At 53.8% G+C, this 21,936-nt stretch overlaps 2 protein-coding genes across 2 annotated transcripts in view; one reads left to right on the top strand and one right to left on the bottom strand.

Annotated features, from left to right (window-relative positions):
• Positions 1-12,653, top strand: part of PI4KA (phosphatidylinositol 4-kinase alpha) — a 106,343-nt gene extending 93,690 nt beyond the window's left edge. The window contains exons 43-55 of the mRNA XM_053664697.1: positions 3,378-3,498; positions 4,282-4,411; positions 4,929-4,999; positions 6,510-6,582; positions 6,663-6,733; positions 7,949-8,058; positions 8,477-8,581; positions 8,674-8,799; positions 9,110-9,230; positions 9,686-9,845; positions 10,789-10,878; positions 11,383-11,466; positions 12,196-12,653. Of these exons, the coding sequence (XP_053520672.1) occupies positions 3,378-3,498; positions 4,282-4,411; positions 4,929-4,999; positions 6,510-6,582; positions 6,663-6,733; positions 7,949-8,058; positions 8,477-8,581; positions 8,674-8,799; positions 9,110-9,230; positions 9,686-9,845; positions 10,789-10,878; positions 11,383-11,466; positions 12,196-12,247 (1,314 nt within the window). The 3' untranslated portion in view covers positions 12,248-12,653. The remainder of the gene's footprint in view (positions 1-3,377; positions 3,499-4,281; positions 4,412-4,928; positions 5,000-6,509; positions 6,583-6,662; positions 6,734-7,948; positions 8,059-8,476; positions 8,582-8,673; positions 8,800-9,109; positions 9,231-9,685; positions 9,846-10,788; positions 10,879-11,382; positions 11,467-12,195) is intronic.
• Positions 12,654-16,565: 3,912 nt separating this feature from the next.
• On the bottom strand, positions 16,566-21,936 carry TMEM191C (transmembrane protein 191C). The gene is made up of 10 exons (XM_037131479.2): positions 21,782-21,936; positions 21,393-21,516; positions 21,195-21,245; positions 20,981-21,058; positions 20,795-20,851; positions 20,608-20,667; positions 20,388-20,452; positions 20,236-20,308; positions 19,911-19,951; positions 16,566-19,803 (listed from the first exon to the last, which is right to left on the bottom strand). Exons 1-10 carry the CDS (start codon positions 21,934-21,936, stop codon positions 19,596-19,598), a joined length of 912 nt encoding a protein of 303 aa, XP_036987374.2. The 3' UTR covers positions 16,566-19,595.

Here is a 21,936-nt window from a genome sequence, read left to right as displayed (position 1 = left end):
CCCCGAATCTTTCAGTGGGAAGAGATGAGGAAAATTAGATGAGATGATGTGTGTGTTGGCTTGCGAGGGCTGCCAGAGCAAAGCACCACAGACGGGGGTTGTTTGCCAACAGAAGTGTATTTTTGCACAATGCTGGGGACTGGAAGTCCAAGATCAAGGTGTCAGCCAGCGTTGTTTCTTCTGAGGCCTCTCTCCTTGGCTTGTAGAAGGCTGTCTTCTCCCTGTGTCCCCTCACATGGTTGTCCCTGTGTGTCTCTTCTGATTAAGGACACCAGTCAGACTGGATTAGGGCCTCTCCTAATGACTTCATTTTTCACTTAACCACCTCATTAGAGGCCCATTTTCTAATACAGTCCCATTCTGAAGCACTGGGGTAGGACTTCGGCATATGAACTGGGGGGATACAGCTCAGCCTGTAACAGCACATGCACAGAAGATGCCTAGCACAAGGCCTGACACAGAGAACAGTGATGGGGTGACCACAGCCCGGAGCCCACATTGCCCGTGCCTCAGGGCAGCACCGTGTCTGACTACACCAGCAGCATCACTTCTTCCCCAGCAGTGCCAGTCTTGCTCCCCGATGCCCTGTGCCAGCCTCATTTCCCTGCTGCATCCTGGCTGAGTCCCGCAGTGCCAGGCCACCTGTGGGCCTCCCCCCGCTACTCCTGTCTGCACAGCAGCTGTGAATGCAGTGGCCGGGCGTCCCAGGGCTGACTTCTTCCCCATGGATGGGCAGGATGCTTCATCTCGTTCCAAAAACCAAAGCACTTCTAGAATCACAGCCAGCCTCTGTGGAGAGGCTGAGTCTTGCACTAGCTCAAAAGCCTTGCAGCCCTGAGCAGGGGATCTGATGCTGTGCAGGACCACGTCCACCAAGCTGGGGCCTCTGCACTGGTCCCGGCACTGTGTGCTGTGGTGATGCACCTTTCCTCCATGTAAGGACTTCCTTTCCCCTGCTTTGTGTTTGCTTCCACGTGGACCTAGCAGAAGGGCCTGATCCAGGAGGAGAAGGCAGGAGGGGACACCAAGGGTTCCCATGTGAGAGCACAGCGGTGGCCACCAGAGGACATTGCGCCCTGGGGGGCACTGTGTGTGCAGTCTCTGCGCTGAGCAGGCGCAGGCCAGAGTGGGCTGCGGCGGGTGCAGCAGTTAGCCTGTGGAGACGCAGGTGGGCTGCGGTTTGTTTTATTCGGCTCTTACTTTACATAAGATTCCCAGGTGTTTTTCTTTATTTTCTAGTTTTCAAAATAATTAGTTAATTAGCATTGTCTAAAGATGACCAATGAGGTTTTTTCCCTCCAACTACCGTAAATTTAGAGATTTGAGGTGTTTGATGTGCGCCGGTCCACCACAGCTCTTTCTGAGGCCCGTCTTTCTGACGACGGGGAACCCCAACTACCCGTCAGTCTTCGCTGTTTATTCAGCCTTGCAAACACCCCCTGCTTTCCAGAATGACAAGATACTCTAGGCTGGTCTTGTCCTTTCCCTGCCCCCGACCTGGAATCGCCAGGTTTCCGAGGAGCTCTGGGCCACTCTCCCGAGAAATGGCATCATGACACCGAGGTCTGAATGCTAAGCGGGATCTCGGCCATTGGGCTGTCATTGTTTCTAGGCCTTTCCGGTAGATAGAGCTCTTCTTTTAGAAAAATTAACAGTACATCGTGACGTTATACTGGTATCTCCTGTTCAAATGTGAGATTAGCACACTGTTTACTCCTTTTGATTTTATGTCTGAGCCTTCGAACACTAAAACTGTTGGTTCCCAGCAACGTTAACATGCTCCCTTTCTGCTTTATCCTACTATATATTTCACAGTTTCAAAATAACAAGACCAACATTATTACTCGTGATGTGGTTGCTGAAAACTGGGTCAGATTTTGTTGCCTTTTTGTCCTTGGTGTATTTTACATTAGGGACATTCAGTCAGATTAGTGTGTTTTAAAATCACACGAGGTGATTTTTCTCTGGGTAGTTATGCCAACTCAGGACTCAGCTAGCTTCGCTGGTTTCAAGAATTTCTTTTCATTTTTAGGAATTCTTTTTTAAGGCTGAGCTTGAGGGGATACAAACTAAATATACATGCACACACATATATACCATATATTAGCTTATATTTTTTAAAAAGAAGACTAAGCCAAAACTAATAATGGCCAAGAAGGAGCAAACAGGATGGAAGTGACCATGCTTAGTAAATTTTGGCTTAGGAACTGTGTCACCCTGTGCATAATTATACAGCAAAGCTTATATATATATATATACTCATTCTAACCTAATTGCCCAGCAAGGCATATATTATATGGATTAAGAAACATAGGAATAAACGCCATGATCATTCCCAAAGCCTCTGTGGCCCAGAGTGACCAATGACAGTTCCTCCGTATTAATACTGTGCCACCTCAGTTTCCGTTTTCTTATCCTTTTCAGTTTGTTGCTTCATTGAGTCCCTTTTCATGGTCCCAGCAAAGTTGATTATATTACCAGTTTATGAGAAAAGGATATGACTTAGAAAATAGCCAGATGGAGGAGATGGGCGGGCCAAGCGGCGTGTGGGAGGCAGCTTCTCTGCTGTCCGAGCACGCGATCTCAGGCAGCCCCACGCGCCCACCAGCCCAGAAACCCTGCGGACTTACCCCTACACATACTACAGGTTGAACAGTCATAGTTTGTCTTCAGATCCCTCCGCTAGGTTAGAGCTGGGAAACTCATAGTGACAAGTCACTTGAAATTTGACTTATTTGGTGAGCCCCCCCCCGCAAGTTGAGGACATCTGTCCGAGGAAGACTTCACCAGGTGGGAGGTCACAGACTACCACAGGAAGGGAGAGGCTGCTCCTCCAGGAGTGTTCCAGAAAGGCCAACCTCCTTTCTAACCTGGGACATGGTAATCAACACTGGTGTTATGAGTGATGGAAAGTGACTGAGGAGGAGGAGAGGTGGTCCATTAGGATGGTGGCCACAGTGTGTCTACTCGAGTAGCATCCGTGCATTAGAGTTTTCTGAGAAGCCTTGCGTCATGGAGGAGTTCGGTACCCTGCCTGCTCATTCCTCATACTTGACAACAGCAGAAATTGGTGGCAGTCATGGCTCTCAGAATCCAGGGGAAGGAACATGAAACGAAACCTAACTCATGCTTATATTTCAGATCCCACCAGCAAGGGGCCCCATCTACCCCTCTGACCAGCCCACCAGAACTTGACCTGGCCCTTGGGCTGGACTCACTGCAGGCCCAGAGAGCTTGCTCACAGCCAGAAACCACTCAGCCTCACTTCCTGCATGATCTGCAAGTGCTGAGAGTCAGCTCCTGCCCTGGGTTAGAAAGAGCCTCTCCTGTGGGAGACGGGCTCCCAGCGGGCTGACAGTGAGCTCACTTCCCTGCAGATGGGCTACGTGCGGGAGTATATTCTGTGGGCAGCATCCAAATCCCAGCTTCTGGCACACCAGTTTATCTGGAACATGAAAACGAACATCTATCTAGATGAAGAGGGGCACCAGAAAGATCGTGAGTGTTTTGTCATCTTTCCTCAGGTCTCGCCTCCCCCCTACCCCCCAGACCCATCTTTAACACCTCCCGCAGCTGCCCAGAGCCTGCTCGGCCTCCAGAGCCCTCCCTGACCCACACCGCCCCAGCCCGTAGCCTCCTGCTTCCCATCATTTGGCAGGAACACCTCCCCTCTAATACACAGGGGGCAGGGCCCCACCCATCATGAAGCCTTCAATAGCCCACTCTCCATGCTGCCTGCCGGCCCCGTCCCACGGTTCCCCGGGCACTTGTCAGACCCTCCTGCTCGGGCTGAGCTCCTTCTCCCAAGCAGTGGCAGCTGCCTTGTGCAGGCACCTGTGCTTGACCCAGTGATCCCGAGTCAGACAAGGCAGCTGCCCAGGGCAGCAGATCTCCAACAGAGACTTCTTAATTGTCCTCACACCCTAACAACACTGGGCCCCTCAAAAAACTTCGGTTTTTGAGGGCTTCAGCTGCTCATGTGAACTAACGTTAGAGCGGAGGCGGGAGGCTCCAGGGACCACTTGCGCCCTCGGCCCCACTGCTTGTACTCGGCCTCACCAGTGTCAACTCACTGAGGCGGGCAGGTATCCTCTAGGTGTGATTTTGACTGAGGGGTTTGCTGGAGGGTCCCAGGGGCCCCCAGGTATCTGCAGACCACACTGACGACAGCTGCTGGAGGTGCGGGGGAATGTCTAGGCTGCGTGTCTGGCAGACGTGTGGGGTTTCTCCAGGGCCTTCTCTGCCTCCGCTGCAGACTCACCCTCTTGGTCTCTCTGTTAGCTGACATCGGTGACCTCCTGGAGCAGCTAGTGGAAGAGATCACAGGCTCCCTGTCGGGCCCAGCCAAGGACTTCTACCAGCGGGAATTTGATTTCTTCAACAAGATCACCAACGTGTCCGCCATCATCAAGTAAGCAGCCCTGCAGCCGGCCTCTGCTCACGGGAATTGCCTGGGGAGTGCTGACGAGCATCCAGAGTGGGCGCCTCTGCCCTCCTGAGAGCATAGCAAAATGCACGGCTATGCAAACTTCAGAAAACACGTCTTGGAGTCCTGGCTGGTGTGGCTCAATAGACTGAGCACTGGCCTGCAAACCAAAGAAAACATGTCTTCGTTTCATTCCAGATATTGTTCCACAGTTGGGGGCCACTCTGCTGTCTCTGAGTTCTGAAGGAGCCTAGTTAAGAAAACCAGACTCCTTCACAGCTCCCACTGTTAAAGCGATTCACCTTTCATAGAGGAACACCGGGCAGGAATGGCTGTTCTTCTGAAGGAACTGGGCGTGGCCGGGCCTCCCGAAGGAGCTGGAGCTGGGGAGAGATAAACTCAGAGGGCAGGCAGGCAGGCAGGAGGGGACCCAGGGAAGTCCCCCAGAAGTCCTACAGGCCCGTTCCCACTGGAGACTCAGCGCATCCGTCTTGTTTCACAGGCCCTACCCTAAAGGAGACGAGAGAAAGAAGGCTTGTCTGTCGGCTCTGTCTGAAGTTAAAGTACAGCCTGGTGAGCAGGGGGCCTCTTCCTGCAGACTGGTGGGGTCAGAGCCACTTCCCTCCCCGGGGAGTGTGGGGCGGGCGTGGAGACCATCGGTGGGGCTGAAGCTACTCCGGCTGGGGCCCTGGGTGCCCAGAGGGTGCCCCTCTCCAGCATCTGCCCCCAGTGAGCTAGGAGCAGCTTCTTAGTGGGTACTCATTCTTCTTGCTGCCTACTGGCCTCAGCAGCTGTTATTCCAGAAGATTCCTGAACTCCAGTGTGACAGGAGCATTGTAGGCCACACAGATGGTGGGCATGGGGTAGGACCTGGGGTGTCACGGGTGTGTTTAGGACCTGTCGAGCTGAGGGAGCCCGTGCATCCTGGCAGGGAGGCTGCTCCTCGGGTCTGCACCTGTGGGCGCACAGGAATTGGGGCCCCGTGTAGTCAGATCTGTGCTTTTTCAAGTCAGGTTGTAAATCCAGGCTTCACTGTGTGGCTCTCCATTTGTAACCATTGGCACAAAGGTTTTATTGCAAAACCCTGGGCGTCCAGGCCTCAGCGAGGTTGCCGGTGTGGAGCCCGGTTCAGCCTTCCCTTGGCTCGTCCCCTTGACTCCCTGCCCTGCTCAGCACAGACGACGGCTCAGCTTCCCAGAGAAGCCTTGACGACCGTTTCCCTCATCTGTGGGCCCCTGGCTCCCCACAGACCACGCTGCAGGGGCTTGTCCCGGGTCTCGTCCTGGAGGCACTGGGGAGCCAGCCGGGGCAGTAGAACAGAGCAGTAGAGTTTGTGTCTGTGAGAGAGGGGCCGGAGCTGGCTGTAAAGGAGGGTGAGCAGGAGGGGGCGGGACCATGTGGTCCTCCTGTGCCTCTGTTTCCCTGGTGGGACAGCTGGTCTGCAACCCACAGCAAGGCCTCACTCTGCTCCCCAGGAAGCAAAGCCTCACTCTGGGCCCCAGGAAGGACCCAGTCCTTCCTGTTTCAGGGCCCTTCCATGAAGCCCACCTCCAGGGGACTCAGTGAGCTCACTCCTCAAGGGCACCTGCTAGTTCCTTGGCCAAGAAAGGGGTTTTGCTTCGTATCCTACTTGACATGTGTGCTGAGTGAGGAGCTGCAGTTAGTAGGCTGAGGCCAAGAACCAGGGGTGTTTGGATGAGCAGAGCAGGGCAGGAAGCTCCCACGTGGGTCGTGCTAGACTGGGCCACCCCACGCCAGCACTGGGCAGCCATGGGGTCTCCTGGGAGCAGTGTGCTGGGTCCAAGCTGTGCTCGGTGCGTCCTCTTGGAGAAGCGTCTCCCAGGAGGCAGGGGCTCCTTTGCTAGATATCAGGAAGGCACCAGGGAGATCACAGAATCAGGGAGGGCAGCTTCCGTGACCAGGAGTACGAAGTTATCGGTGCCGCCGATGCACCTAGAGGCCCCTACACACCACCCCATCTGCAGGGTGGGCTCTGCAAGGAGAATTCCGTGTTGAGGACGGGTTGTGTCCTCACCGTTGTCACACTCAGGCACCCTGTGACTTGTCCTCTCCCCCTGAACAGGCTGCTACCTGCCCAGCAACCCTGAGGCCATCGTGCTGGACATCGACTACAAGTCAGGGACGCCCATGCAGAGGTGAAGGCCGCCCCTCCCTCGGCCACTTGTACGTGGGCTTCCGTCTGCTATGTCACTCGTGCCCTTCTTTCTGTTTGCAGTGCTGCAAAAGCTCCGTATCTGGCTAAGTTTAAGGTGAAACGATGTGGAGTCAGTGAACTTGAAAAAGAAGGTCAGTGGAGAATTTCTGACATCGTTTGGGATCTAAGTGTCTCCCCTTGCTAGTGCCACTTCCTTTTGACATGTTTAGTTTGTCACCAGATCCCCATGAAAGATGATGGCCATCTATTCACTCTTAGTGTGGCCCCTCGTTTGGGGACGGCACAGAGCTCCTGTGCAGTGACAGAGACCCCTAAAAGTTGGCCCCTGAGTCAGTTCAAGAGACCTCTTCTTGAGACAGAGTGGCCAGGGCTTTTGGGATGTGTACTCATTTGCTCAGGGTGCCCTGCGATTGAGCGCAGACTAGGTGACTGCAACAATGGAATGAATTCTCTCAGTTCCTGACCTGTAGCAGCATCACTCCAACCTCGGCCTCTGGCCTCCTCTCAGTCCAGATGCCCCTCATCTGATAAAGGGCCCACCATAGTCCCTTATGGCCTCATTAATTTATATATATATATATATATATATATATATATATATATATATATATATATATATACATACATACATATACACACACACACACACACAAGATTTCTTTCCAAATAAGTCACATTCTGCCCTGGCTGAAGAGCTCAGCTCGTTAGTTCACCATCCTGAACCATTCACCAAGGCTGCAGGTTCGTTCCCCAGTCAGGGTACATAAAAGAATCAACCAATGAATGCATCAGTAAGTGGAACAACAAATCAGTGTTTCTCTCTCTTTCTCCATTCCTCTCTCTCTCTCTCAAACTCAGTAAATAAACATTTTTTAAAAGAATATCACATTCTCCAGTGTTGGGTGGGCCTGAATTGGTGGGGGTGATAGCCCAGTACAGGGGTGTGGCCCCAGCCAGTGCAGAGATGTGGCTTCCGTGGCCTTACCTGAACGCTAGACGCCAGGTCCTCCTGGGCACCCCGGGGTACGGACACGCTCCCCTGCCCCCCAGCCCACAGTGCACACCGCTGACGCCACGTACGCCTGCGATGCTTCTAATGAAAAGCGTGTTCTGTCCTCAGCTCTATTTAAGTTTCAGTGTTTCTAGGAAAAGCCCCTCGGCCTTATGACTCCACCGGCCAAACCCAAACATGAGCTGGGCCCTCACCCACCTCCCCAGGGCTTCAGAGCAACAATCCCCAAGGCTCCCAGGGCTCCTCCCCAGGCCATGAGCAGGGTTTGCCAGGGCACGCTTAGGGTGCCTGCCCTTGCCCTTGGCTGACAGTCAGCCTCCACCCCCACACGCAGGTCTGCGGTGCTGCTCACACTCCGAGGACCAGAGCGCCACACAGGACGCTGATGGCCAGAAGATCTCCTGGCAGGCAGCCATCTTCAAAGTGGGAGATGATTGCCGGCAGGTAAGGGGTCAGCCGGCCAGACTGGGAGTCGGGGGGCGGGCCTGCCTCTCTACAAGGCTCTAGGAACACCTCACGGTCAAACCTCATGCACAGAAATATGAATCTTCGCTTCTACTTGGTTCGGGCACTGCAGAGTAAATCAGGGCTTTCTCCAACCCCAGTGCCTCTCCAGAGTCCCCTCCTGCTCTGCACCCACCAGCCACCCAAAGGGAGCTGCCCTGGAGGTTGGGTGCCTCTTACTTGCACCCCCACCAGGCAGCGGAGCCCAACCCCATGCCTGAGGATCAGGGAGGCCAGGCCCTCCAGTCCCCTGTGTCCCCTGCTCCCTACGGCCTCCCTCTCTCACTGGGTAAGGCCCCCAGGGGTTGTGGGAGCAGGAGGAGGCTGGCCCCCTGTACTGTGTCTCCTTGGTTCCCAGGACATGCTGGCCCTGCAGATTATTGACCTCTTCAAGAACATCTTCCAACTGGTCGGCCTAGACCTGTTTGTCTTCCCCTACCGCGTGGTGGCCACCGCCCCTGGGGTAAGTTCCCAGCAGGAACCCAAACAGCTGCCTGTTAGGCTTTAGCTGAGAGCAGTCAGCCCACAGGCCTGGCACTTGGCCTTCCTCCCTAGTGTGGGGTGATCGAGTGCATCCCCGACTGCACCTCCCGGGACCAGCTGGGCCGCCAGACGGACTTCGGCATGTATGACTACTTCACTCGCCAGTATGGGGACGAGTCCACCTTGGCCTTCCAGCAGGTGAGCAGCAGGACAGCACCCAGACGAGGCTTGTTTGTGCTCTCTGCCCTGGCCCCCAGCACCATGCCTCCCCCATTCCTGCTCTTCTGAGTCCTCCTACATTAGAGGGTAAAACCAAGGCATTGTGCAACCTTCCTTGAGATTTGAGGAACCCTTGAGATGGACTCCCCAGGAGAAAGTAATTCCTAGGCATGGAGGGAAGGGCCCATTGCCCCTGTATCAGGGTCTTGGGCGTGGAGCCGGGAGAGCACTCACAGGCCCAGGAGATGCAGCCCCGGGGCCATCGTTAGTGCCAGGTCTCTTCATGCAGGCGCGCTACAACTTCATCCGGAGCATGGCCGCCTACAGCCTCCTGCTGTTCCTGCTGCAAATCAAGGACAGGCACAATGGCAACATCATGCTGGACAAGAAGGGCCACATCATCCACATAGGTCAGCTGACCCAGCTCCTCCTACCTCCTCTCCCTTCACCCCTGGAGCCCAGGGTACCCCAAAGAGAAGCAGGCGTGCTGGGGCCCCCAGCTGGAAAGGGTCAGGTTCAGGGTGGGTTCAAGCTGAGTTTTGAGAGCTGAGCTGTTGGCCATCAGGAAGCATTGCCCTCCCCCTGGAGGAGGGCACTGCCAGGGCCATTGCGCATGGAGAGTTCTGGGGTTGAAGACCAGAGCCAAGCTTGCCCAGCCTGGGCACTGGCCTCTCTGCTCTGGCCTGGCTCCTGCCTCCACTTCCTCTCTTCTCTTCTTCTGCCTGCCGCTCTCCTGTCATCTCTAATACGACCTGTGGCCAGCTCTGGGGTGCGGGGAGCTGGTGGCTCCGCACCTGGGCTGAAACATACCCATCTATCTGCTCTGCATCTTATCCCATTACAAATGGCTTTTGGGATTTTGCAGACTTCGGCTTCATGTTTGAAAGCTCACCAGGCGGCAACCTGGGCTGGGAACCAGACATCAAGCTGACAGATGAGATGGTGATGATCATGGGAGGCAAGATGGAGGCCACACCCTTCAAGTGGTTCATGGAGATGTGTGTCCGAGGCTACCTGGCTGTGCGGTGAGCCCGGGGAGGAGTGTGGGCAGCCTGGCACCAGTCCTGGGTGCCACTCAGCCAGTAAGGCCAGACCCAAAAATGTCCCACGGAGCCTTCTTTTTTTTAAAGATTTTATTTTTAGACAGAGGGGAAGGGAGGGAGAAAGAGAGGGAAACATTAACGTATAGTTGCCTCTCGAGCACCCCCTACTGGGGACCTGGCCTGCAACCCAGGCACGTGCCCTGACTGGGAATTGAACCGGTAACCCTTTGGTTCGTCAGCTGGCATTCAGTCCACTGAGCCACCCCAGGCAGGGCCATGCAGCCTTCTCATATCCCTTTATGGATGGAGGGACTGAAGTTCAGAGAGAGCAAGCAAGGTGCTGGAGGCCACCTGGTAGCCCAGGTCTGCCTGGGCCTTGGTTTCTTGTCTCCTCTTCCCTACCCCCCTGTGCCAGGGTCTTCTCCCACCCTGGGCATCAGTCCAGCCATGTCCTGCAGCCTCCTGGGCTTGGCTTCACTAGTCAGTGCCTGGAGCGTCCCCCTCTGAGTACCTGCCCCCCACCAGTCCGCATGCAGGAGACTCACTGCCCTGGTGCCAGTGTCACGTGGTCAAGGCGCACAACAGTGAATGGTGACCCTTGGACTCCAACCCAGAGTCTATCAGGGCCTACAGCCCTTGGTGCCTGCCACCCCAGAAGAAAAGGCAGGTCAGGGCACCTTTCTGCTGGGCACAGAAACCACAGCTAGAGGGCTCAGAGGGACCGAAGCGTGACTGCTCAGTCTGTCGGAGGGGCGTGCGGCCCCAGCCTGGGTGCTGCAGGGTCTGCCCTGGTGAGACGGGGAAGGCGGCGGAGGTGGGGGTGCCAGCAAGCAAGTGCAGGCCATGGGCAGCCCTTGGGCAGCAGCCGGACACAGGCCTGTGGGCAGGGCCACCCACTCGCCGGCCTTTCCCCACCTCTCCCCAGGCCCTATATGGATGCAGTCGTCTCTCTGGTCACCCTCATGTTGGACACGGGCCTGCCCTGCTTCCGTGGCCAGACAATCAAGCTCTTGAAGTAGGTCCTGGGCAAACACTAGGCCATCTGGGGGCTGGGAGCCTGTGGAGTGGGGTAAATGTGATTCTTACTGAGGCTGAACACTCTCCTTGGAACCCCAGAGCAGACAGGGTTCCAGGGTGAGGCACTGTTACTGGACTGGGTTTGTAAGATGTCCTGTCTTCTGCCATCCGCTGCTGTGGACATTCCCAGAAGCCCCCTCCATGATCAAGGAGGCCAGAGGTTTCCCCCTCATGCTAATGCTCCCCAACGTTGGGGGCCACTTACCTCAGGAGGTGCTGGGGGAGGGAACGGGGCTCTCTAAGCTGGGAACAGCATGCCCACGAGGCCAGGCCTGGCCCTCCAAACACCATCCCCGGGAGGGAACGTTCCCGGGGCCTGACCCTCAGCTGAACAAACCCCTTCGTGTGCTGAGGTTAGTGTGTGGGCAGGAGCAGACCCTGTGGGGAGCAGCCGCGGGCAGCGACCCTGGCGGCCGCAGCTCTGACACAGCCTATCCGCCAGGCACAGGTTCAGCCCCAACATGACTGAGCGAGAGGCTGCGAATTTCATCATGAAGGTCATCCAGAGCTGTTTCCTTAGCAACAGGCAAGTCACCCCCTCCTGCCCACCCTCCCGTGGTGTCACCCACCTCCGTGCTCTCTGGGCACCTGTTTGGGGCTATGCCTGGGCCAGGTGACAAGAAAGCCGGTGTTCAGGGAGACTCCCCAATGCCCTGAAGGAGCCCCTCAGGATAATGGCTGCTGGCAGAGAGGCAGCAGGACGCGCTGAGGGGGGCACCCAGCAGAGGCCTGAGCGGCCAGAAACTCTGCCCGTCTGGGGGGCTGAGTCTGTGAGGCCAAGGCAGCCACGATGAGAAGGGCCCCAGGGGAGGCGGGTTTGGATTTGGAAGGCAAAGCCCAGGAAGGGGCAGGGAGCTAGTGCCAGGAGGGTCAGGCAAGCACAGGAAGAGGCCCGGTGGGTGCAGGCTGGGCTGTGACGGCGTGGGGGCCGTGCCGTGCAGTTTTGTTGACACGCTAGCGGAGAAGTGGGGGTGGCTCAGGGTGGGTGCGGGGACATGACATTTCTAAGTCAGCGAGAGGGGTCTGGAAGGCAGTACAAGAAGGTCTCTTCTGGTTATTAGTTTTATTGGTGAGATGAAAGTAGTTGGCCGAGTACAGCGTCACTCACGTGGGTGCAGAGCAGGAAACAGGCAGAATGTGGCTCGCACAGCCACAGCTGCTGGCGGGGAGGGCACGGCCCCGCACAGAGGTGCTGGTGAGGGATGCCAGACTGGCTCCGGCGCCTTACGGCCTCCCTGAACTCTCGGCCCTCCAGGAGCCGGACCTACGACATGATCCAGTACTACCAGAATGACATCCCCTACTGAGGATGGTGATGGACCACCAGCTGCCCTGGGCCCCCCACCTAAGCCATTCACAATCACGGACCCCGTGAGCCCTTCCTTGCCCCACCACTGTGTGAGGTCAAAGGGGTGAACTGCCAGTGGCCCCGCCGTTTCATCCAGTGGAGTTATTTTTATAAGACAGAGGCAGCCCCCCACAGAGCCTGGCTCTCCAGGGTGGCCCACGTGTGGCCCGAGACGGGAACAACAATCATGTGACGCCCTGTCTCTGAGTGGGTGGGACACTTGGTTTGCACTGAACACATTCCCTACCTGTCTTATTTCATAGGTACATGAAGTATTTTCTTGTGAATAAAAAAATTACATTCAACTTAAGATTTCACCAACACGAAGAAAATAAAAGCAATAAAAGTGCTGTGTTGAACTTGAATATCAGGTTTACCGTTTGGTCCCAAGTGCGTGTGACTCCTGGGTGTTCTGGGAAGACAGCAGGACAGTGTTTTCTCGGTGTCCTAAAACAGTGGCTGGGTAAGGGCCACCCAGCTGCGGGGCCTGCACTCACAGGCCTTCCAGGGACCCTCCCAGCTGGGGTGGGGATGGCCACCCTGCAGCGGGAGGCCAGGCATTCTGGTCGTGAGCCGCACAAAGACGACGCCCCACAGCACAGAAGTGCTGAAACAACACTGGGCTTTCCCTAACTGCTCGCTCCCACTCCAAAGCCGCCACCCTCGGGGCCCCTGCAGAGGCCACCTAGCTGTCCTGCCCATGTCTCTGCTTCCTCGGCGTGCACGTTCCGGTGTTCTGCCCGAGACGCCAAAGTCTCTGTGTCACTGGCCCCTAGCAGCAGCCATCTTCTGCCACCCAACATGATCCTCTAATTATTTTAACAAGATAGGAAGTAAAGACCAAAAAGTGGGACAACAAAATCAATGTTTTTCTCTCTCTCCAAAATCAGTAAGTAAATTCTTTAAAAGAAAAGGAGTCCAGCCCTGGCTGGTGTGGCTCAGTGAATTGAGTGCAGGCCTGTGAACCAAGTGTTGCTGGTTTAATTCCCAGCCAGGGTGCATGCCTGGGTTGCGGGCCTGGTCCCCAGTAGGGGGCACATGAGAGGCAACCACATTGATGTTTCTTCTTCCTTTCTCCCACCCTTCCCCGCTGTCTAAAAATAAATGAAATCTTTTAAAAAAGAAAAGGAGCCCTGGCTGGTATGGGTCAGTGAATTGAGTGTTGGCTTGTGAACCAAAATGTTGCCAGTCGGGCACATGCTTGAGTTGCAAGCTGGGTCTCCACTTGGGGTTGTGAGGGAGACAAGTAGTTGATGTTTGTCTCCCTTTTTCTCCCTCCACTCCTCTCTCCCTAAAAACAAATAAATAAAATCTTAAAAACAAAGAGCGGAACTAAAGTAGTAAACAAAACACATGTGACCCCTGCCCTGGCTGGGTGGCTTGCTCGGGTGGGGTGCTGTCAGTCCAGCACAACAAAAGTCAGGGTCTGATCCCTGGTTGCGGTGGATGCAGGAGGCAACCAACTGATGTTTCTCTCCCTCACCCCTTCTTTCTAGGATCAATGAACATAGCCTCTGGGGAGAATTTTTTTTAAAATACAGGTTAAATCTGAGGGAACATCGGAGTTAACATGCTTTAAGGCAGTGTTTGGGGAGGATACTAGAGATGAGCCAAGGTCAAGTGGAAGGCATACCACAGTGAGGGTGTAACTTCCAGAAAGATCAAACAAGATAAGGAAGGGTAGGGGGAAGCATGGAAACGGCAGGATAAACATAAAAGAGCAGAAACACATTCAAACATAGTAGAAATCATTTCATTCCACAATAACTGAAAAGAGAGTCTGGCAAATTGGCTTTAAAAAGAAAGTCAAGCAAATGCTATGTACAAGCTCCTCGCAATAAGGCAAGTCATCTGTCTTGAAAAATTAGAAATGCTATTTACAATACGGGAGAGAAAATCTAAGTCCACAAACTAACAAGAAAATAAGGTCTCTTTAGAGACTAAAAAAATGAAATAAAAAATCTTAAGAACAATCACGTTTCTCCCATCCAAGTACTAACTAGGCCCGACCCTGCTTAGCTTCTGAGATCAGACAAGATCGGGCGTGTTCAGGGTGGGATGGGCGTATACGGAACAATCACATTTCTATTGTGATGATGTGGGAGACAAAAGACCAACCCAAGAAACAGCCTGGCGCCTTTGAGGAGTTTGTTAGCAGAGCCGGTCTGTGCTCAGAACAGGGTGTGACAGATGCCAGCCATCACCTCAACAGATGTAATGAAGCCATTCCTGAAAGACCAGGAACTTCCTTGATACATCTGCACGAAACTCACCGTACTTACAGGTGAAATACTGAGACCTGTGCCACCCATGAAGCAGGCCCACGCCTGTGTCACACCTCTTCAATGTCCAGTCCCAGAGGCCCGGTCAGGCCAGAAACAGTAAGGAGAAATAAAACTCAGAAATGGCATCTGTGTGCATAAAAATCTGAAATAATGTGTAAACGTGATGTATAGTCAAGGTTATAAGACACAGGTCAATATATAAAAGCCGTGTGTGTGTGTGTGTGTGTGTGTGTGTCTACCTTGCAACAAAGGAGAAACTGAAATTACAACAATATCATTTACAACTGCATAGCAGAACATCCAATACCAAGAAATAAACCTAGTGAAAGGTTCGTGAGAAATGCTGAAAACAGACTTCCGCCAAGATGGAGGCATAGGTGGAGACGCTGTGCTTCCTCACACAACCAAGTTTAGAGACAACTAAATAATAGCAATAGAAAACACAGCCAGAACACAAAAAATTGAACTTTTCAGAAGTCTGATAACAAATTCTTCAGCCTGACCGGTAAGAGAGGCGAAACCAGCAGCTGGCAGAGCGGGGTAGCACAGGAAAACTCGGTCAGATGGACTCAGGTGTGCGGAATCCAGGCGCAGGATTGGACCTGGTGGGCAACTCAGCAAGCAATCGCGGGGAAACAGCGAGGGAGCGGGGCTGCGGGTTGACTGTGGTCACGCATTCGTGTGTGGATAGACAAGCGAGGGAGTAGGCGATTGGATGGGAGCCAGCAGGCCCCAGTGGCCAGCGGCAGCGGAGGGCTCCGCCATTTCCCCGCTCTAACCCCGCCTCCACATACAGCGTCATAATCCAGTGACCTGAGTGGCCCTGCCCTGGTGAACAACCTAAGGCTCTGCTCTTCACCCAGCTGCGCAGCAGAGGGGGCCGCCATTTCCCCGCTCTGACCCCGCCTCCACATACAGAGTCACAACCCAGCGACCTGGGAGTTGAAGGCTCCGCTCCTCATACTTAACGGGCACAAACAGACCAAAAATGGGTCAAGAAGATCTCAAAGCCCCAGAGCCTATAAATCTAAGCGATGAAGAAATAGCAAAACTCTCAGACGCACAGTTTAAAACACTGGTCATCAGGATCCTCACAGAACTGGTTGATTATAGCCACAAATTAGACAAACATATGAAGGCGAAACTAGTTGAAATGAATGGAATTGCACAGGAAACCAATAGCGATGAAAAGGAAACCGGGACTCAAATCAATGGAGTGGACCAGAAGAAAGCAAATAATGGCCAAACAGAAAAGAGTGAAGAAGCAAGAATTCAAAAAAATGAGGAGAGTCTTAGGAACCTCCAGGACATCTTTAAATGCTCCAACATCCGAATTATAGGGGCACCAGAAGGGGGAAAGGAACAGCCACCAGTGGAAAACTTATTTGAACAAATAAAGGAGAATTTCCCCAGTCTGGCAAAGGAAATAGACTTCCAGGAAATCCAGGAAGCTCAGAGAGTCCCAAAGAAGTTGGACCCAAGAAGGAACACATCAAGGCACATCATAATTACATTAGCCAAGATTAAAATGAAGGAGAGAATCCTAGAAGCAGCAAGAGCTAAGGGGACAGTCACCTACAAAGGAGTCCCCATCAGACTGTCAGCTGATTTCTCAAAAGAGACCTTACAGGCAAGAAGGGGCTGGAAAGAGGTATTCCAAGTCATGAAATCCAAAGACCTACAACCAAGATTGCTCTATCCAGCAAAACTTTCATTTAGAATGGAAGGACAGATAAAGTGCTTCTCAGATAAGATCAAATTCAAGGAGTTCATCATCACCAAGCCCTTATTATATGAAATGTTAAAGGGACTTATCGAAGAAAAAGAAGTTAAAAAAATATGAACAGTGAAAGGACAACAAACTCACAGTTATTAACAACCACACCTAAAACAAAAGCAAACTAAAAGGACAGCTAGATCAGGAGTGGAAACATAGAAATGAAGATCACATGGAGGGTTAGCAACAGGGGAGTAGGAGGAGGAGAAGGGGGGAGAAGGTACAGAAAATAAGTAGCATAGACAGTAGATAGAAAATAGATGGGGAGGCAAGAATAGCATGGGAAATATAGAATCTAAAGAACTTGAGATACATGGTCATAAACTAAGGGGGGATAATGGTGGGGACGGGGGATAGGGTGGAGGGGAATGAAGGGGGGGGGAATAGAACAACTGTAACAGCATAATCAATAGAAAATAAATTTTAAAAAATTTAAAAAAACACTTAAAAAAAAAGAAATGCTGAAAACTACAACTGTTGAAAGATCTAAACAGAGTAATACATTCATGGATTGAAAGAAGATGTTTGTTCTCCCCAAACTGGTCTGTAGTTTCACCGCCAGTGCCAGTCAAAATCCTAGAAAGATGTGTAGTAGACTTGGCAAGTCTAAATTTGCATGGGAACCCAGAGGTAAAAATACAGGATTTCCATCCTCGGGACCAGCAAACCTAGATATCAACACTTACCCTGACCTGACATACAGTAGTTGAAACAGTGTTGCTAACTGGTGCCAGGAAAGATGAATAAATACCAGAGAGATGAAGCTCAGGAGCCCTCCCACAAACCCCGTGACAGGCAGGGCCGGAGGAGAAAGGGGGGCTTTTCAATCAGGGTAGTATGTCAACCAGATATCCGCACAGAAGAGAGAATCTCGACCACCTGCCTCATATGTGACATATTCACCTCCAGGTGGACGGTAGAGCTGTATGTTAAAGATAAATGTGAAAGGCTCTCAGAACAAAGTACAGAAGAGAATGTCTTGATCTCAGGAAAAACACACAAGAAAAGGGAAAAAACTAATTTGGACCATAGGAAAGAAAGCCCTGGGAAGATATTCACAATACAATATTTCATACAGTCTTCAGTGTAAGAAATGATTAAGGTATAATAACAATTATGTAATTACATATAATATAATTATAATCATATTAGTCTACATAATATAACTTTCATCATAAAGCCAAGATGAATCTGAACCAGCAATTTTCACCGGGTGGCCCCAGGGACTTTTAAAACCTGCCGTGCCTGCCTGATCAGTCAGGGGTGCTGACCTCTTCTCCCTTACGCCGAATTTAAAAAAGGCAGCAGCCAATACATTAGCTGTCTGGTATGAATGAATCAAAATCACACCTATTTTTTTTGTCAGACGGGGAAAAATGTTTCTTGGTGTGCCACAACATTTTAGTAATTAGTTATGTGTGGCACAAGATGAAAAAGGTTTGAAGCCACTGGGCTAAATATCAAAGAAAGAAGTAACCTGATGTCACCCACACTCAGAAAACAGAAAGAACATGTCCCAGTTCATTTTTTGTGAAGGTGGCATAGCCCTGATACTAAAATAAGACAGGGACATTCCAAGAAAATAAAATTATACAGCAGTATCCCTTTCATGGACAGAGAAAGATTGAAATGAAAAAGAGGAATTGTCCTGCTTCATAACAATAAAACTGTCTGCAGAATCCTGAGGAATGTACAGAAAAGATCAAAGAAGGATAAGGAAGTTCAGCGCTATCACAGAATAAAAGGTGAATATACAAAAGCCAGTGCATTTCCAGATGCTAGCAATCAACAGCTGGAAGACGAAACTAAAAATCTATACCGCCCTGACCGGCGGCTCACTTGGCTGGGCGTCACCCCACAAAGCAAAAGGCCGCCAGTTAAATTCCAGGTCAGGGTCCGAGCCTGGGCTGCAGGTTCCCCTTTGGGGGAGGGGGGCATAAGAGGCGACCAATTGTTCCTCTTTTTCTCTTTCCCTTCCCCTCGCTCTCAAAATAAATGAATAAAATCTTTACAAATCTGTACCGTTTATAACAGCATCCAAAAAACATCAAATACCTACGGATAAATGTAAAAATGTGTAAGACCTCTACGCTAAAAAAATACAAAACATTCCCGAGAGAAATTTAAAAAAAAAAGTGACATCGCGTTAGATTAGAAGACATATATTACTTGCAAATTGGCCTCTAAATTCAGCATAATCAAAACCCCAGACTGCTTTATGGAAATTGACAAGCTGAGTCTAAAATGTGGATGAAAATGCAAAAAGATTCTTGCATCATAAACCCAAGTATGTACCGATGGATGGGTGGAAAAACAAAATATTTACACCAGTGAAAAAAGTATTTGGACTATATAAATGTCTTTATGACTTCCAGGCAAAGAATGGATTTTTTTAAGACACTGCACGATTCTTAAATTTGATAAAACTTCATACACAGCATTCCATAAACAAATTTAACCAAAAAAAGATTAGAGGATACAAATCAATAAGAGAATAATTGCTTAAAGGCCACAGCAGAAACACTTGTGTGCACAAGGAGATCATAGAACAATTTCATTGCTAAAAAAAAAGTAAAATTAGATCGGTGTTTGTATCAGACAAAATGAAACCAAGATTCATCACTGCCACTAGACGATGCCCCTAGAAAGACCGAAGTCGCAAGCACGGACATGGAAGCGGACCAAAGAGAGGACCGCCCAGCTGCCCCGCTCTGCGGAGAATCCATCTCAAGAGAACAGAGGGACACTGCCAAGGTCTTGAATAATAACCGCGCCGCGGGGCCAAAGGACACAGACCACCAGGGAGACCAGACCGACCAGCTCCCTCCCCAATTTCCGCTACCGCCCTAGGCTCACTAGCAGGGGGAGGGGGGGAAAAGGCAAGTTTAACAAGATACAGACCAACTTCCCAACTGGCTCCAGGGCTGCAGCACGGGCTGTGGGAAAAGGGCCTCTCCGCAGTGCCGCCCAGGAGCCCCTTGGTGTGAGCAACAAGCGAAGGCGCACCCCACTCGAGCCGGAGTTCTGGGCCGGGTCGCCCCAGCGCTGCGGGGAACCGGAGACAGCCTCTCTAGACTCAGCGTCCGCCTGGAAGGCCCCGCGCCCACTGAGAACCAGATGTTAGAGCCTGCCGCTGGGCCCCGAGGGGCACACGACCCACCCGCGATTCCCGCTGGCTTCCCTCAGACACCCAGAAACCACACGGGAGACAGAAGTGCAGGTGACCGCGGCCAACGTGATGAATCCTAGGCGGGCAGCAACCCGCGCGCGCGCAGCTGGAGCAGCGGGGACAGCGTATAGCGCAGGCGGCGGAAAGCGGTGTCCGACACCAGGCGCGGAAGCACGCGGCGGAAGGCTTCGGGATTGACCAACAGCAGGTAGAGCAGTGCCAGCGCCAGGAGCCCGAAGGGCAGCAGCAGCAGCAGCATCTGCAGCGCGCTCAGCGCCCACAACCTGCGGGCCGAAGAACGCACGGAGGAACAAACCGGCCGAATCCCGCAGGGTACTAGTCGGGGGGTGGACCCGAGCCCGGCGTTCCCGCGGTCAGCCCCTTGGCTCACTTGGTGCCCGTCGCGCCCGCGCCGCAAAACAGCCGCTTCTTCTGCGAGGAGAAGAGTGGCGTCCAGCCCCAGAGCCGCCGCCGCAAGGGAGCGGCGCAGCGTCTCACGTGAGGGGCGGGAACCACCCGGACCAGTCCCCTGCGAGTTGGGGTCCCGGTGGGGGCGGGTCGGTCGAAGGCGGGGCGTCCTCATAGGGAGGCGGATCCCCGTGGGTGAGAGAGAGAGCCCCATTGGGGCGGATTTGGCAAGGGGCGGGCTCCGGTGGGGGCGGGCTCCGGTGGGGGCGGTCCTGACTCCAGCCCTCCCCGCCCGGGTACGCGCTCACACACTCGGCCTTGGCCACCTCCTCCATGAGGGACCCCGCGCAGTCTTGTACCCGGCGTGACTGAGAGTTGCCACTGCGGGAACAGGTGTCCATTGGGCTCAGCTGCCGGAGCCCCAGTCGCCCCGCCACACCCAACAGTCCTCATCCCTTACAGTTCCGCGCTGCCTCGCGAGGCATCCAGCGCAGCCGCTGCCTCCATCACTTTCCCCTGCAGCTCCTGAAGGAGGTGGGGGTGAGGTCTCTGGACCAGGTAGGGCGTTCGTGGAGGGGGAGGGTGGAGCAGGAGACGGGCTGTTGCCACTCTGGGGAAGGAGGGATAGAGGCCGCAGAGAAGTCAGAGATGAGTGGCTCTCAAGGTAGAGGGGGCAGCACCTGCAGGACTCCGCTCTGCTCCTGGAAACTGGCCCAGGCCTCCTCTGTCCGCTGTGCGCCCTAGGGTGAGGGGAGCCTCGATTAGACTCGGGGAAACATTCCCACCGCTGTCTACTCTTCTGAACCGGACCAGCCTCCACCCACACCCGAAGCTGGCCCTCCCCCTCAGACCCGGCTCCGCCCGCACCTGCCGCAGGCCCTCCGACTGCATCGCGTGCTTGGCCTCCAGCAACTCCAGTTGTTTCTTTCATTGGATCCAAGGAAGGTCAAGAGCCGGTCCGCCGAGCATCCCGCCGCGCCTTAGGGCCGTGCCCCTGGCCCTCCGGACCCCGCCCACATCGCTGCTCCAGCCCTCGGGGCCCTACCAAAGTACCTGCAATGCTAGCAGTTGGGTCCCGAGTTGCTGCTCCGCGCGCTGCCGACTCAGTTGGTCCCCTCCGTAGTAAAATAGCTGGGGGGTGGAGCTTTGTGAGGACGGGGTTTGCGAGCCGAGGATATACTGGGAGGCGGGTACCGGACGGAAACGGGGACAGGGACCTGAGTGGAACTTCTTAGGGGAAGCAAGAAACGGCATTTCCTGAACGCACCTGACTTGACAGTTCTTCCCACTGCTCCTGCAGCTGCCGGCTACGTTGCTCCTGCGGACAGTCGAGGGAGCGTCCGAGCCTTCCGCAGTACCGCCCTCTCCGCCTTCCCCGCCCCATCCACGACCCCGCCCTATCCAGGGCTGGTCCCCTCCACCCGCACCTCCTGTAGGCACCGCCCCGTCCACGCCCCGTCCCCACCAGGTCCTGCTTGCGCTGCTGTGCTGCTTCCAACAGTCCGCGCGCCCGCTCCGCGCGCTCCCGCGCTGCCTCGCGCGCCTCCCCCCGAAGGGTCCTCGAGGCCTGGCTTCGCCTCCGCTGCAGGCTGCAGAGGGAAAACTGAGGCTCCCGCGGCCCACGGAAAGACCCAGCCGTGAGTAGGGGCCGAGGAAGCCCACCTCGGTTCTCCCGGCGCCAAGACTCCACCCTCCCCTTCGGGGGTTCCCCTGAGTAGATGGCCCCGTCCGACGGCCTAGAGCAGAGGTTCGGGGCCGGGTAGGGGAAGAATGACTGCCAGGTCGGCCGGACGCTTTGCGAAGCCTAGGGTGCAGCCTCCAGCAAGACCGAGTGGAGTCGCACTCCCCGCACACCTGCGCTCGCGCTCGCGCAGGTCCTGCAGGCGCCCGGTGAGGCTCTCGCTCTCGGCCTCGAGCCCGCGTACCAGCTCCTCCAGCTCCTGCTTCCTCTGGCGCCCGTCGCGGTTGTCTTTCTGCAGCTGCAGCATCAGCTCTTTCATCTCGGACAT

Source organism: Artibeus jamaicensis, unplaced genomic scaffold (assembly GCF_021234435.1).
Source record: "Artibeus jamaicensis isolate MK-2021 breed Jamaican fruit bat unplaced genomic scaffold, CSHL_Jam_final contig_1128, whole genome shotgun sequence".
In the NCBI taxonomy this organism is placed as follows: Eukaryota; Metazoa; Chordata; class Mammalia; order Chiroptera; family Phyllostomidae; genus Artibeus; species Artibeus jamaicensis.
This window is presented reverse-complemented; position numbering and strand designations above follow the sequence as displayed.

Bases quoted from the DNA above. Each gene is read 5' to 3' on its own strand.
- TMEM191C (XM_037131479.2), bottom strand. From the start codon at position 21,936: ATGTCCGAGATGAAAGAGCTGATGCTGCAGCTGCAGAAAGACAACCGC. The intron at 21,246-21,392 runs GTGGGGACGGGG...GACTGTCCGCAG, and splicing joins AGCAGCGCAAGCAGGACCTG to GAGCAACGTAGCCGGCAGCT. The intron at 19,952-20,235 runs GTGAGCGCGTAC...TTCTCCTCGCAG, and splicing joins AGGTGGCCAAGGCCGAGTGT to AAGAAGCGGCTGTTTTGCGG.